This window comes from Hyperoodon ampullatus (genome assembly GCF_949752795.1).
Source record: "Hyperoodon ampullatus genome assembly, chromosome: 20".
NCBI classification, from domain to species: domain Eukaryota; kingdom Metazoa; phylum Chordata; class Mammalia; order Artiodactyla; family Ziphiidae; genus Hyperoodon; species Hyperoodon ampullatus.
The window spans coordinates 7189459-7203847 of record NC_136933.1 but is presented as its reverse complement, the minus strand read 5'-3'; the positions used below and the strand labels follow the sequence as shown (position 1 = coordinate 7203847).

General features: G+C 44.9%; 1 protein-coding gene across 1 annotated transcript; it reads left to right on the top strand.

The window, feature by feature from the left end:
• Positions 1-6108: 6108 nt before the first annotated feature.
• LETM2 (leucine zipper and EF-hand containing transmembrane protein 2) lies at positions 6109-8268 on the top strand (the record flags this gene model as incomplete). The annotated part of the gene is given in 3 exon segments (XM_079726673.1): positions 6109-6155; positions 7818-8127; positions 8131-8268. Coding segments are annotated over 3 exon segments (495 nt in total).
• Positions 8269-14389: the final 6121 nt, after the last annotated feature.

The following is a 14389-nucleotide window of genomic DNA, read 5'->3' as shown; positions in this document are numbered from 1 at the left end:
TCGGGGCTCGACTTGGCCTCGCACGCCTCTCCGCGGCGACCAGTGGACAGTCTCCCTCCGCCTCCGCCTCCGTCTTGGTCGCCGCCGCCGCCCGCTCCCGCCGCCCGCTCCCGCCGCCACAGGCACAGGCACCGCCACCGCCACAGCCGCCGCCGCCGCCGCCGCGCACAAAGCCCCCCCCCCACCCCGACTCTCGGGACGCCGCCGCCGCCAAATCCTCAGCCGCTCATTGGCCGCTGGCCGCGGCGCCTGCCGGGAAATGCAGTCCGGGGCTCCGGGCGCAGTGGGCTAAAGGAGGAAGAGGCCAGTCGGCGGGCGGAAAGGAGGGACTGGGGGAGAGCCCGAAACGCCAGCGGCCCGGCGGGGTCTCGACTAGAAGTGAGGCCGCAGGCGATAAAGGCAGAGAGACAGAAAGGCACGACGCGGAGGAGAGTGAAAAACAAAACAAAACTAGAAGGCAGGATAGAGATTGGGCCTGGGAGGCGAAAGTGTGCTCGTGCGTGTTCTTTGATGCTTCTAACAGCACATGTCAATCACCAGATGGGACTCCTCGGGGTGACACTGCGATGCCCTCCCTAGACCTTAGAAATCCCCTACAAACGGGCGCTCGGTTAAGATGAGCGGGAAAGAGGACAGCGATTTCTGTGCCACCCTGGTTGTCTCCCGCCCGACAGCTGTCACAGAGGAGCTCCCTGTCCCACCGGGCTCTGCGTGTGGCAGCGATTTCACACCGGAGCCTTGGGGGACAGTCTCGGATGGCAGGCTCCTCGGACGCCTCCCTGACAGGCCCCCGGGCCCCACACGCCTGCTTCCTTCTCGCCCCGCGGGCCCGGGGGCTTGTGGGTAACGGGGGGAAGGAAGGCAGAGCCGCCCGCACCCCAACCCAGAGGGACCGGCGGGCTCCCCGCCCGTCACGTGCCGGGCCCTGCACTGCTCGCGGCCAGACCTGCGCTTTGAGGGATGAGGGCGTTTGTCCCAGACAGAGCTCACGTACGCAAGAATGAGAGGACGAAGCGGGAGTCAAGATTCTCTGTAACCCTATATCCCTCCCCATCCTAGGAAATTTATGTGAAACAATAGAAGGTACCAGGTGCGTGACACAGTAAACTCGTCTTGCAGGAGTGGGCCGATTTGGTGATATTTCCTGGGGCCTGGTGATAATGACTTAGAACGTCGTAGCACAGACATGAAAGTACAAAGGAAACACAGGCAGCGACCAGATGAGGAAACCAATACTCCGTTCTGAGAATAATAAAGTCATATCACCACTAGACCTTAGACTCTCCATCGACGTTACGGTGCTGGATCTATTTGGTACCGTTACGGGCAATCCCTGCTACCTTTATCTTTAAATACCACTTAAACAGGAAATTAAAAGATTCCTACAGACCAATTATTTTCATGATTTCTAATTTTGCATTCGTTTAAAAAAAAAACCACACACACACAACCCTGTTAATAATGCTAAGGATGATATTCAGAATTAAGCATTCCCATTACTGTTAATCATTAACTATTTCTAAATCTGTGCTTATGTGGTTCCTATGCTTGTGGTACCAAAAGTTAAAGGAATCAGTAAAAGCACATTTTTGTTTTAAATGTCTTCGCCAAAGGGGGCCACACCACCTGAGCTTATTTCAAATGTTTGATTCTATCTCCTGGAAAGAGAGGTTAAATGGGTCTTTTTTTTTTTTTTTTTTTTCCTTTCCTATGATCCTTTCTATCTTCATCCTTCTTTCCCACCTTCCTGTATTGACAAGAGTTTAAAATTAAACTTATGTGAAGTAAATGAATAGTCTCTTCCTGCATAACATACACATTGTTAATAATGTTAGATTTGGAGCCGTACTTAGGGAAATGGCCATTAAAATAATAATTTACATTTTTAGCGTCTAACATCTTACGAGGTTCAGAGCATGTTTTCTATTCTTCATAGAAAGTGAGCAAACAGTTCATTAAGAAAGCAATCTGGGACTTTCCTGGTGGTGCAGTGGTTAAGAATCTGCCTGCCAATGCAGGGGACACAGGTTTGAGCCCTGGCCAGGGAAGATCCCACATGCCACGGAGCAACTAAGCCCATGAGCCACAACTACTGAGCCTGCACTCTAGAGCCCGTGAGCCACAACTACTGAAGCCTGCGCGCCTAGAGCCCATGCTCTGCAACAAGAGAAGCCACCGCAGTGAGAAGCCCGTACATCGCAACGAAGAGTAGCCCCTGCTCGTCACAACTAGAGAAAGCCTGCGCGTAGAAACAAGACCCAAAGCAGCCAAAAATAAATTTAAGAAAAGAAAATTTAAATTTTTTTCTAAAAAGAAAGCAATCTAACACAATTCTCAGGGCCAAGTTTAGGAAGAAAAAAACATTTTTGTTTGTCTTCTGAAGATTATATTAAGAAACTCATTACATGATAAATCACTTATCCTGAAAGTCAAAAAAATCACCAGGCCTGATAAGAGAACGCAGACATTGTTTTGAACCAATGGATTTCAATAAGAAAGATCCTTAAACCTTCCCTTTTTAAAATGGGATTGCTGACATATGGCCATGGTAGAAAATCTAGCTCATCTTTCAAATACTGGGCTTGGAATCGTTCATCTGGTTTATGAATACTTAATGATTTTCACTGTGCCTGGTTGTAAATGAATACAATGCATGAATAAGAATATTTCCCGGCATAAAATGTCTCCCAGGGAACTGAGAAGAATATTTTTGCATCTTTTATGATCTTTTCCAGAAAAGTACATGAACATGATAGTGCAGTGATTAATTTATGAAATTAATGTGAAAATTATACCTACCTAGCCTTTTAGAATTCAAAATTTACCATCGGGAATTTTCAGGGAAGGAAAGGTAAAGAGACTTTATAAAGCTTTGTAGATTTTGTTAACTCTCGTAAACATAGAACGTGAAGTGAAGCCTTTCGGTCTAAAGTTGGGTATCAGACACGCACAAAGGGCCCTCTAGTGGCCAAACTGAAAAGTTTTGCCTATGTAACATAGGGGATCCATTTGGTTATTAGCTGAAAAATGCTTTGTAGATTAAAAGCAGTCTACATTTTTTAAAAAAATGAAATTTTATACCCGCCATCTTTTATTCTTACAAATGTGAGCCCAGATGAGTAAGGTCTGTGGTCAGTCACATGTTAAGAGAAGCATTCTCCGTGTGAAAGCGATTCCTTCCTGTCATGTTAAAGTAGAGCCACCAAAATTTTGTTTTCCTTCTAGAGCCAGATAAAATGGATGGGTAGAGATAACTGGGGATAGAGTACATTTTTAGATCTTTCACTCTCCCAAGATGGCTCAGTTCCCCATCCTCGGAACTGAAGTGCCCACAAACCTGCAATGCCAATGTCATTGCACAGCTACTATAGTATACATTTTAAATGTTATTTGAGAAACACAAACTGCTGAACATAACCAATATCTGTTAAGAGAACATTTATAAAGCAATTTTATTTAGTGGAATTCAGATTTCCATATGAAGATTTCATAGCATTCCAGTTTTGGGCCCTGGATATAGGAGAAGGGATGTTTTCCTCACCATTCCCGCCCTTTCTGCCACTCCCTCCCCTCACTGCTTTCCCCGCCCGCAGTTGCGGAGTTGGAAGGTGGGGGAAATATATCAAAGTGATGTAATTGGTGACTCCCAGATAGTCACCATGGCGACTATCAGGCATATTACGCGACTGGTAGGGTAAGAGCTTCTTTAATCCAGCTTCAAGGAAGGGTTTTTTTTGGGGGGGGGGTGAATCCACAGCCTACAGAGTGTGAACAGGCAGAAAAACGTCAGGATTGAGCCCCCCAGCATAGACACTCCTTAAACTAAACCCAGTAGAGAAATCATTTCGCCAGTGGGAACCAGACCTTGCCGCCCCCTGGGCTGCCAGCGCGAGGGACGCCTTAGCGCCCCAGAATCTGAGAGCTCATTGGTGGGTGGTGTCGTCACTCAGAGTGACGTAATGGCTGAGGAAAGAGGTGGAGCCATAGAGACTTGGCTTCTGGCCCTTCTAGCTGGGGGAGCTGTGGGAGGAGGGGAATTGGGAAGGCGCTGGAGGACTGAGGCAGCAGTTCCGGTGAGCCTGCCGTAGGAAGTAGGGGTGGGCGGGCCAAGTCCTCAGGCTGTTACTTGGTGGACCGCGCCTGCCTGTTTTCCCTCCGCATCCTGCTCCTCCTAACAGCGCCCAGATTTCCAGACAGCTTCGAGGCCCCACCCCGCGCTCTCCTCAGCCCCTGACCTCGGCCCCCCGCCCGCACCCCAACTTTGGGGCTCAGCCTCCATCCCCCCTCTTTCCATGCTTGGCTTCCTCATTTCTTTTCCGTACCCTGTGTCCCGATTCTTCTCGCCTTCCTTCCTTAAACTTGGATCGCCAAGGCTCTTGGCCCCCGTGCCTGCAACACGCCCGCTCCAAAAAAAAACCAAAGACCCCGCCCCCCGCCCCGGGACCCCAGCACAGCAAACACAGTCCAGCAACACACAACGCGCACAAAAGTCACCGGCTGGGGAGGCCGAGAGCGCGTTTTGCCCCCGTGACGTCGAGAATCTAAAGCAAAGGTAACCAGGGGAGCCTGGGGCCCGGGCGAGCGGGCGTGGCGGCGCATAAGCGCAGGCGGGGCTCGCCGCCTGGCTCCGCCCCGCCCCGGTCACGGCCGGGCACTCCTGGGAAGTGGTTGCCCACAGTCCAGGCGGCGAGTGCCCGTGGCCCGAGAGCAGATTAACTGCCCGATCGGGTCTGGCCTTCCTCCAGCAGGGGACCACCCGCCCTTGGTCTGGGTGCAGATGTTCCGAAGTATCATTTGAATTCTTGCTCAAAATGTCAGGTCTGTGGTTGAGGTTTCCATACCGGAGGGATTGCTACTCCTTTCCCAGCTTCAGGAAAGCGAGTTGACACTGCGAGATAATAAGGCTCTTGATGCCGTTGGCTGAAGAGCGCCGTAGGATGCAGAAAAATTTTGGTAAAGCTTATTTAAAGTTTTAAAGCTCAGTTTGGGCTCTTTGGAGGATCACTAGCATAGGAAACCCGTTTACCTCCACTTGAATTATTAGTAGGTGCCATGCATATTTTCATTGCTGAGTGAGTACTTTCAATCTTTAAATGTTGGCAGCAGCTTTTCCAAGTATGGAAAAAAGCTAATTGAAAACAAATCCAGAATATTTACTGTCTACCTGTAATTTTAGGCTACAAATAAGTTTGTCTTGATTTCTTAACTACTTGGCAACCGTTCAAGTAAATTACTCAGTACTGTTGACCAGAAATCAAAATGTCTTTGAAGACCATATCACCATCATGACCATCATCGTATTCGAGATCATTTCTACTTGTTGGGGTCTCAAATAACCATTCTCAAATCCAGGGCTAAGAAAATATTATTCGTGATTGTTGGAAATGCACTTGAAGGAAATTTTACACCTTGAATAGAATATGCAAAATTTCTACCCTTGCAATAGTTAAAAACACTTAAATCCTGATATCTGTATAATTGATTTTTTTCTTTTTCCTTTGGCTGCATTGGGTCTTCCTTGCTGCCTGGTGGCTTTCTATGGTTGCCGCGAGCCGGGGCTACTCTTTGTTGCAGTGTGCGGGCTTCTCATTGCAGTGGCTTCTCTTGTTGCGGAGCATGGGCTCTAGGCGCGCGGGCTTGCAGTAGTTGTGGCACGCGGGCTCAGTAGTTGTGGTGCACGGTCTTAGCTGTTCCGCGGCATGTGGGATCTTCCCGGACCAGGGCTCGAACCCGTGTCCCCTGCACTGGCAGGCGGATTCTTAACCACTGCACCACCAGGGAAGCCCTGATGTGTCTTTAAAGTACTGAATTGGGGCTTCCCTGGTGGCACAGTGGTTGAGAGTCTGCCCGCTGATGCGGGGGACGCGGGTTCGTGTCCCGGTCTGGGAAGATCCCACATGCCGCAGAGCGGCTGGGCCCGTGAGCCATGGCCGCTGGGCCTGTGCGTCCGGAGCCTGTGCTCCGCAACGGGAGAGGCCACAACAGTGAGAGGCCCGCTTACCGCAAAAAAAAAAAAATAAAATAAAAAAAATAAAAATAAAGTACTGAATTGTTTACTTACTCCTTCTGTCTAGGTCCCTATGTTGACTTGTTGAGACAAACACAAACATGGCCTTCTACAGTTATAAAACAGTCTTAGCTATTGCCCGAGCAAGGCAAGCCTTGGAATTCCACCCTCCAATATTTATATAAACTTTATTCTTCTAGTTGGAAAAGATACATGTAAAAGGATAGGCTTAGTACACAATTAAAGCTTTGTTGGTTTTAATTTTGTTGGTTTTTAGGAAGCTGACATTTTAATGTATTTAAACTTACCCCAGATTTTCTATATGCTTTAGAACTCAGGCTGAGTAATTCTGTAGAAGTGTGGGAACAGGTAAGATACAAGATGTAATGGCACCTCTGTAGTGACACCTCTGTAATGAGGCCCTTAGATGTAAAAAGGAGTAAAACGGCTGGTAAACAAGCCAATCCTAGGGCATATACCTGCCCCAGTAAGGTCTGTTATCACTTATTTGTTCCAAAGAATATTCACTGAGAACTTACTGTGTGCCAGATATGTTGTACATTTTCCCTTTTGGCCATTCAAAAAGTGCTATACTTGGCATGCTTCAAAAATAGTCTGAAAGAATGGAAAAAGCCATCTCTTTGCCCAAAGAAGTCTCTTTGCCAGAAGTTGTCTTTGCCTAGATGGGTCTTACTTATTTATTTATTTATTTTTAACGGTACGCGGGCCTCTCACTGTTGCGGCCTCTCCCGTTGCGGAGCACAGGCTCCGGACACGCAGGCTCAGCGGCCACGGCTCACGGGACCAGCCGCTCCGCGGCACGCGGGATCCTCCCTGACCGGGGCACGAACCCGTGTCCCCCGCATCGGCAGGTGAACTCTCAACCACTGCGCCACCAGGGAAGCCCTGATGTGTCTTTAAAGTACTGAATTGGGTCTTATTTTTACTTTCAAACAATCTGATGTGTCAGTTTAGCTGAAGATTGTGAGTTGTCACGAAACTAGATTGTAGAGATCCCTGGCTGGGGAGCCCAATTCCTTTTTGTTTTGAATTTTTTTTTTTTTTTGTATACAGCAGGTTCTTATTAGTTATCAATTTTATACATATTAGTGTATATATGGCAATCCCAATCTCCCAATTCATCCCACCACCACCACCACCATCCCCCGCCACTTTCCCCCCTTGGTGTCCACATGTTTGTTCTCTACATCTGTGTCTCTATTTCTGCCCCGCAAACCGGTTCATCTGTATGCGGAGCCCAATTCTACCTCTTATTCCTAACATTCTTTAGGAATCTTAGGTAAAGGGCATTTCAGTAGTAAGTCCCTCTCATTTGAAGGAGTCCCTGGGCACTGCATAGACAAAGCAGTATTGTGTGATTGGTTTATCCCCACAGGGACCATGAAATGTCTCGTTCAACCAATATTCCTATCATCAGTAGAGTAGCTAAAGACACAGATGTTCCACCTGTTTTATGATAATAGAGACAAAACTTTCAAACATAACCCAGGGTAAAAGAATGTTTGCTTTTTAAATCAATAGTCACAGCGTTTCTAACTCGTAGTACGGCAATTATTCTTAGGAATTAACTTATTAATATTTCTCTTAGAGTATATCATTCACCCATAAAGCATACTATCCTTCAATTGGGCTAAACAGTTATATTTCATTCATTCACGAACATAATCTACTTTTAATATGTGGGCTTAAAACGATTGTTCTATCTTTACCAGATAAAATATCTATTTCTTTAATTTTTGGTCGTGTAATAGTATGTGCTCCACTCAGAGGATGTTGCTCTTTTTTCCAGATTCCCTAGCCACTGTGTCCATCCCACCAGCTCTTCTCACTCCCCATCATTTGCATTTCTTCACTTACCAGATTCCCATTTAAATAAAACATATATGAAGAACTGTGACAGCAAGAAGTACTCCTATCCTACTCAGACAGGCCATAAAGTACTTCACTTAAGGACTAGAGTAATACAAAAGCTGCACACATCTGCTTGCTGGCTGCAGGAGGTCCCGGGTAAACCTCAGCTGGAGCAAACCACAAAGAAGCCACAGGTGCCAAGCCCTCAGCCAACAGAAGAAATTGGAGTGAAGATTAAGGAAGAAAAGTGATCTTATAGGCAAATAATTATGGATGAACTTAAATATTATCACAGTGGATTCTATTTGCTTTGGATTGACACCAAAGTTGCTGCCAGAATGGTTTGGAGGCTGTTGCACGGACAGGTGCTGACCAGACGAGAGAGATGAAGGGTAGGGCAAGAGTCATATTTGCGAAAGAAAATAGAAAGTTAAAATGAAGTATTTGGAACCAACTTTTAAGTTCAAGTTCATCTTAAAAATCCCAGAGTAGGAATAGTAACTCATGGTGAGAACCAGAATTTCTTACTTGTCTGCAACTGACTTGCTGTACAACTTTAGGCAGGGTTCTTAAAATTTGTGTATATTTGTCCATGGAATGGTTATAATTGTTTTCTAATTTCTCCAAAGTGTTGAGAGGCTTCAAGTTTGATCTGTGCATCTGGAGTAGAAACTGCTGTTAATATATTAAGTATATGCATTTGAAAAAGCAATTTTAACAGATACCACGTTATTAAAGTACAGACCCTTAACTTAGATGAAAGCTCAGAGACACCAATAACATGTTTTGATTGTCATAGATTTCATTGAAGATATCCCATAAATATTACTTCAGAGCTATGGTACAGAGGAAAATCCGGCCTTTCCATTTTATAAACAGCTGCAGAAAATCTGTCTTGGGTTTTTTAACACTTTAAGAACCAAGGCAGGCTTTTGTTTTTGTTTTTGGCGTGTCCTAAAATAATGACTATTTGCATATGCATTTGATTCTTTAGCTGTTGAGAACGTGTGCTGATTTATTCCGCCTGGTTCCATTTGTGGTGTTCATCACTGTCCCCTTCATGGAATTCTTATTGCCAGCGTTTCTGAAACTCTTCCCAGAGATGTTGCCATCAACTTTTGAAAGTGAATCCAAAAAGGTATGTAGGATTTTAAACTTTTTAAAAAAATTGATAGATTTTGTTTTTTAGAGCAGTTTTTAGGTTTACAGAAAAATTGAGCAGAAAGTACAGAGGGTCCCCAGATACCTCCCTCCCCCTGTTATTTCCCCCATTATTAGCATCTTGCATTCATGTGGTACACTTGGTACAATCGAAGGACCAATATCTATATATCAGTATTAATTAAATCTCATATTTTACATTAGGGTCCACTCTTTGTGTTGTATAGTTCGATGGGTTTTGAAAAAAAAAATAATGTCATGTATCCACTATCACAGTATCATACAGAATAGTTTCCCTGCCCTAAAAATCCCCTGTGCTCCACCTTTTAGTCCCTCTTCCCTCTTCCCCTAACCCGGGGCAATCACTAATCTTTTTACTCTATAGTTCTGCTTTTTCCAAAATGTCATGTGGTTGGAATCATACAGTGTGTAACTTTCTCAGACTGCCTCTTTCACTTAGAAGATGCATTTAAGGTTCCTCCATGTCTTTTCCTGGCTCAGTTCTTTCTAGCACTGCATAATATTCCATTGTACGGATGTACCACCATTTATCCATTCATCTATTTGAAAGACATCTTAGTTGCTTCCAGTTTTTGGCAATTACCAATAAAGCTGTTGTAAATACTCATGTGCAGGTTTTTGTGTGGACACAGGCTTTCAATTCATCTGGGTAAATACCTAGGAAAGCAAATTGTTGGATTGTATGGTAAGGCTATGTTTAGTTTCAAGAGAAACAAACTGTCTTCTAAAGTAGCTGTACCATTTTGCATTCCCACCAGCAAGCAACGAAAGTTCCTGTGGCTTCATCAGCATTTAGTGCTGTTGGTGCTTTGACTATTAGCTATTCTAATTGGTGTGTAGTGGTATCTCATTGTTATTTTAATTTGCAATTCTCTAATAACACATGACATTGAGCATCCTTTCACATGCTTATTTGCCATCTGTGTATCTTCTTTGGGGAGGTGTCTGTTCAAATCTTTTGCCCACTTTTTAATCGGGATGTTTTCTTTTTGTTGAGTTTTAAGGGTTCTTAGTATATTTTGGGTACAAGTTCTTTATCAGATGTGTGTTTTGCACATGTTTTCTCCCAGTCTTAATTGTGTCTTTTTCAGAGCAAATCTTTTTAATTTTAATGAAGTACAACTTATCAATTTTTTTTCTTTCTTGGATCATGCTTTTGGTGTTGTATCTAAAACCTCACTGCCAAACCCAAGGTCACCTATATTTTCTCCTGTGTTTTCTTCTAGGAGTTTTATAGTTTTGAGTTAATTTTGGTGACAGGTGTAACATGAGTGTCAAGATCTTTTTTTTTTTTGGCCTGTGGATATCCAGTTTTTCTAGCATCATTTGCTGAAAAAAACTATCCCTTCTCCACTCAGTTTTAACCTTTTACCATTAAAAAATAAACAAAAATCACCTGTTACTGCAGTGACTAGTTGAACAGTAGGCATGATTTATTCAGCCAAACAGACCATTTAGTGCTTGTGAGTAGTCCCTGGGAAGAGGGTGTCCTTCTTTGACGGTCACTGTGAAGGTGAAGGGCTGGACAACCGAGGCAGCCCCTGCATCCTCTCCATCTGTGCCACTCTCCCAGACAGACGGACGAAGGCGTGGACACAACACTAGCAGAGGACAAAGAGGGCAACTTTTAAAGCAGACCAGGAAATGTTTCACGGAAGAGGTGACCGTGGACCTGAGACTTCAAGAGTAGTAGAATTTTACCACACTGTTTGAAAGGCACTCTGGATAGAAGGAATAGCACTTAAGGTGGCTTAACAGTGTAAAAGAGTATGCCAATCGGAGACCACTGACTGATTCTTTGTGGTTGGAGCAGGGAGTACAAGGGGATGGATGGGAGAAAATGAGACAAACGTGATGTGTTGGGGTCAGGTTGGAAAGCATCTACCACCCTAAGGAATTTAGACTTTGACAGTGGTGAGTAATGGAAGGTATATGTAAGCAGGGGGTGAGAAAAACAGTAATCTCTGTTTTACATCAATCTAAATAATCTAATCAACCATGATTAGAGCTGTATTTCAGAAAAACAAGTTCCTGGCAGGAAGGATTAAAGAGGGCAGAGCCAAGTGAGGAAAATCAGCCGCAATGTTTTTGCAGCAGCACAAGAGAGAGATGAAAAAGCCGGAATTATGAAAGTTGCATCAGGAGTAAAAACTTGAAGATAGATTTGACGGACTTCCCTGGTGGTCTAGTGGGTAAGACTCAGCGCTCCCAATGCAGGGGGCCTGAGTTCTATCCCTGGTCAGGGAACTAGGTCCCACATGCATGCCGCAGCGAAGATCCCGAGTGCTGCAGCGAAGACCAGGCACAGCCAAAGGAAATAAATAAATAAATAAAATATAATAATAATAATAATAATAAATAAAATAAAATTTCTTTTAAAAAAATAGAAGATAGGGCTTCCCTGGTGGCGCAGTGGTTGAGAGTCCGCCTGCCGATGCAGGGGATACGGGTTCGTGCCCCGGTCCGGGAAGATCCCACATGCCGCGGAGCGGCTGGCCCCGTGAGCCATGGCTGCTGAGCCTGCGCATCCGGAGCCTGTGCTCCACAACGGGAGAGGCCACAACAGTGAGAGGCCCGCGTACCGCAAAAAAAAAAAAAAAAAGATTTGAGACAGATTTAAGGGGTAGAATCAAATTGCAATATTTAACTGCCTGGCAGTGGTTTAGTTTATTTACATTTAAAGTAGAAAGGATCTAGAATTAATACCATAGGATTCCATGGAAGGCATTAGTGAATGCAGGAAGATGGGGGGATGAAGAAGTGATTTATCTAAATATTCCTCTTTCCTCAGCACTACTCATTCCCCAGACATACGTATATACACATCACGGCCACAGTTTTAGAAAATACTGTCTTCTTTGCTTTGTTCCATGAACAGAAGGGGAGCACGAGAGGGAGCGTGAGTGTGCTAGCTTTCCACTCACACCAGGTCACAGGATCATGCGCTTCTCTTTCATGGTACTTATCTCATATGCTTTCACATTAATTTGTGGAATTACTAGATTATCATTAGTCAGTAATGGTTGTCTCTCCCATTAGACTACAAGTTCCATGAGGGAAGGGATTCTTATTTGTTTTTGCTCATTTTATCCCAGCATCTAGCACACAGTGGATGCTCAATAAATAAATGGATGGATGGATACAGATGAATGAAGTGGATGGCTAAATGGGTTTTAATGATGGTATTGCCACTGTGTAATTTTGGGGGGCTGATTCTTTTAAGATCTTTCTTTAAAAATCAATGATCGCTGTGATTGGCTGGTTATTAGAATCTCTTGGGCAACTTAAGGGGGAAATGTGTATATATATATATACGTGTGTGTGTGTATATATATACTACACACACACACGCACACGCACACACACACACACACATATATATTCCTGTTCCTCTCTACCCACCCTGATCATGGTTATTTTGAAAATACTACCACACTGCATCTGTGATAATGAATGAGGATTTAGAAATACTGGTCAACATAGTGTCTTAAGAGTATACATTCTCTTTTATATAGTGCTTTGTTCATATCTGTTATAGCACTTCACTCATTGTCTTATAATTGATTCTTTCTGTTTTCTTCTTAACCCGTAAGCTACTTTAGCTTAGAGTTAATTTCCTAGTTTTCTTTAGTTTGTGGCCCAAGCAAAATCTGGGGCCACTCACACTAGGGGTTGACTTGACCAACGGCCTAGATGGCTTGCACCAGGTTAAGAGACAGTATGTATCTATTCTAAATAGTGACAAAAGCTTCCATTGACGGGACATTTTGGATCTATCAAATATTTATGATCATTGTATCAATGAAAAATAAAAGGTAAGATTAAGGAAACAAGCTGCAAATCAAGGCTACTTTTTTTTGGTGGGGGGGGGGCGTACGCGGGCCTCTCACTGTTGCGGCCTCTCCCGTTGCGGAGCACAGGCTCCGGACGCGCAGGCTCAGCGGCCATGGCTCACGGGCCCAGCCGCTCCGCGGCATGTGGGATCTTCCCAGACCGGGGCACGAACCCGTGTCCCCTGCATCGGCAGGCGGACTCTCAAACCCTGCGCCACCAGGGAAGCCAAGGCTACTTTTTAATTTGCTCTGGTTATCACAGAGCGCCTTCAGTTAGGTCTGAAAATAATATTCATATGTGAAATAGGGATGACCAACAACAAAGCCACAGTTATTTTTCTCTCATCTTTATCTACCAAGTTGTAATCACGAAGAATTAACTTTGATTAACTTTTCCTCTTCTATTATGAAGGAAGAAAAACAGAAAAAGAAAATGGCTGCAAAGTTGGAACTAGCAAAATTCCTTCAAGAAACGATTGCAGGGGCTTCCCTGGTGACGCAGTGGTTGAGAATACGCCTGCCAATGCAGGGGACACGGGTTCGAGCCCTGGTCTGGGAAGATCCCACATGCCACGGAGCAACTGGGCCCGTGAGCCACAATTACTGAGCCTGCGCGTCTGGAGCCTGTGCTCCGCAACAACAGAGGCCGCGATAGTGAGAGGCCTGCGCGCCGCGATGAAGAGTGGCCCCCGCTTGCCACAACTAGAGAAAGCCCTCGCACAGAAACGAAGACCCAACACAGCCATAAATTAAATACATTAAAAAAAAAAGAAAGAAAGAAAGAAATGACTGCAGAAATGGCAAGGAGGAACAGGGTGCAGCTGGGGGATGCCTCCACCCAGTTCTCATCCTACATCAAACAGGTGTCAGTCTTTTATATAAAACCAGACAACATATCATCATGGAGCTTCCAACTTGTTTATAATCTGGGAATTTGCAAATATCTAAGTTACAGAGATATAATATTGCAAACATTTATGGGAGTTTGCAGAAAAACCTATCTTAAAGCCATCAATGTGTTGAAGATGTTGATAACTTCTTGGAAAGAACAGTAGAATGAGACTCAAACTTCTGAACTGCTCCTCAGTTTTCAGTTGATTTAGGCTGACTTCCGACAGATTTTTTTTTTTTAACTCCTCTTTGTAACACAGGGCCCACTTCCACTTCCAGACAGAAGACACAATCCATAAATGCTTTGGCGTCTTTCAAATAGTCTACAGGGAAGATTCAGTTAAGTAGGAAGCACTTTTTTTTTTTTTTTTTTTTTTTTGCGGTACGCGGGCCTCTCACCGTTGTGGCCTCTCTCGTTGCGGAGCACAGGCTCCGGACGCGCAGGCTCAGCGGCCATGGCCCACGGGCCCAGTCGCTCCGCGGCATGTGGGATCTTCCCGGACCGGGGCACGAACCCGTGTCCCCTGCATCGGCAGGCGGACTCTCAACCACTGCGCCACCAGGGAAGCCCGGAAGCACGTTTTAATCAGCCCCTTCGTCCTAC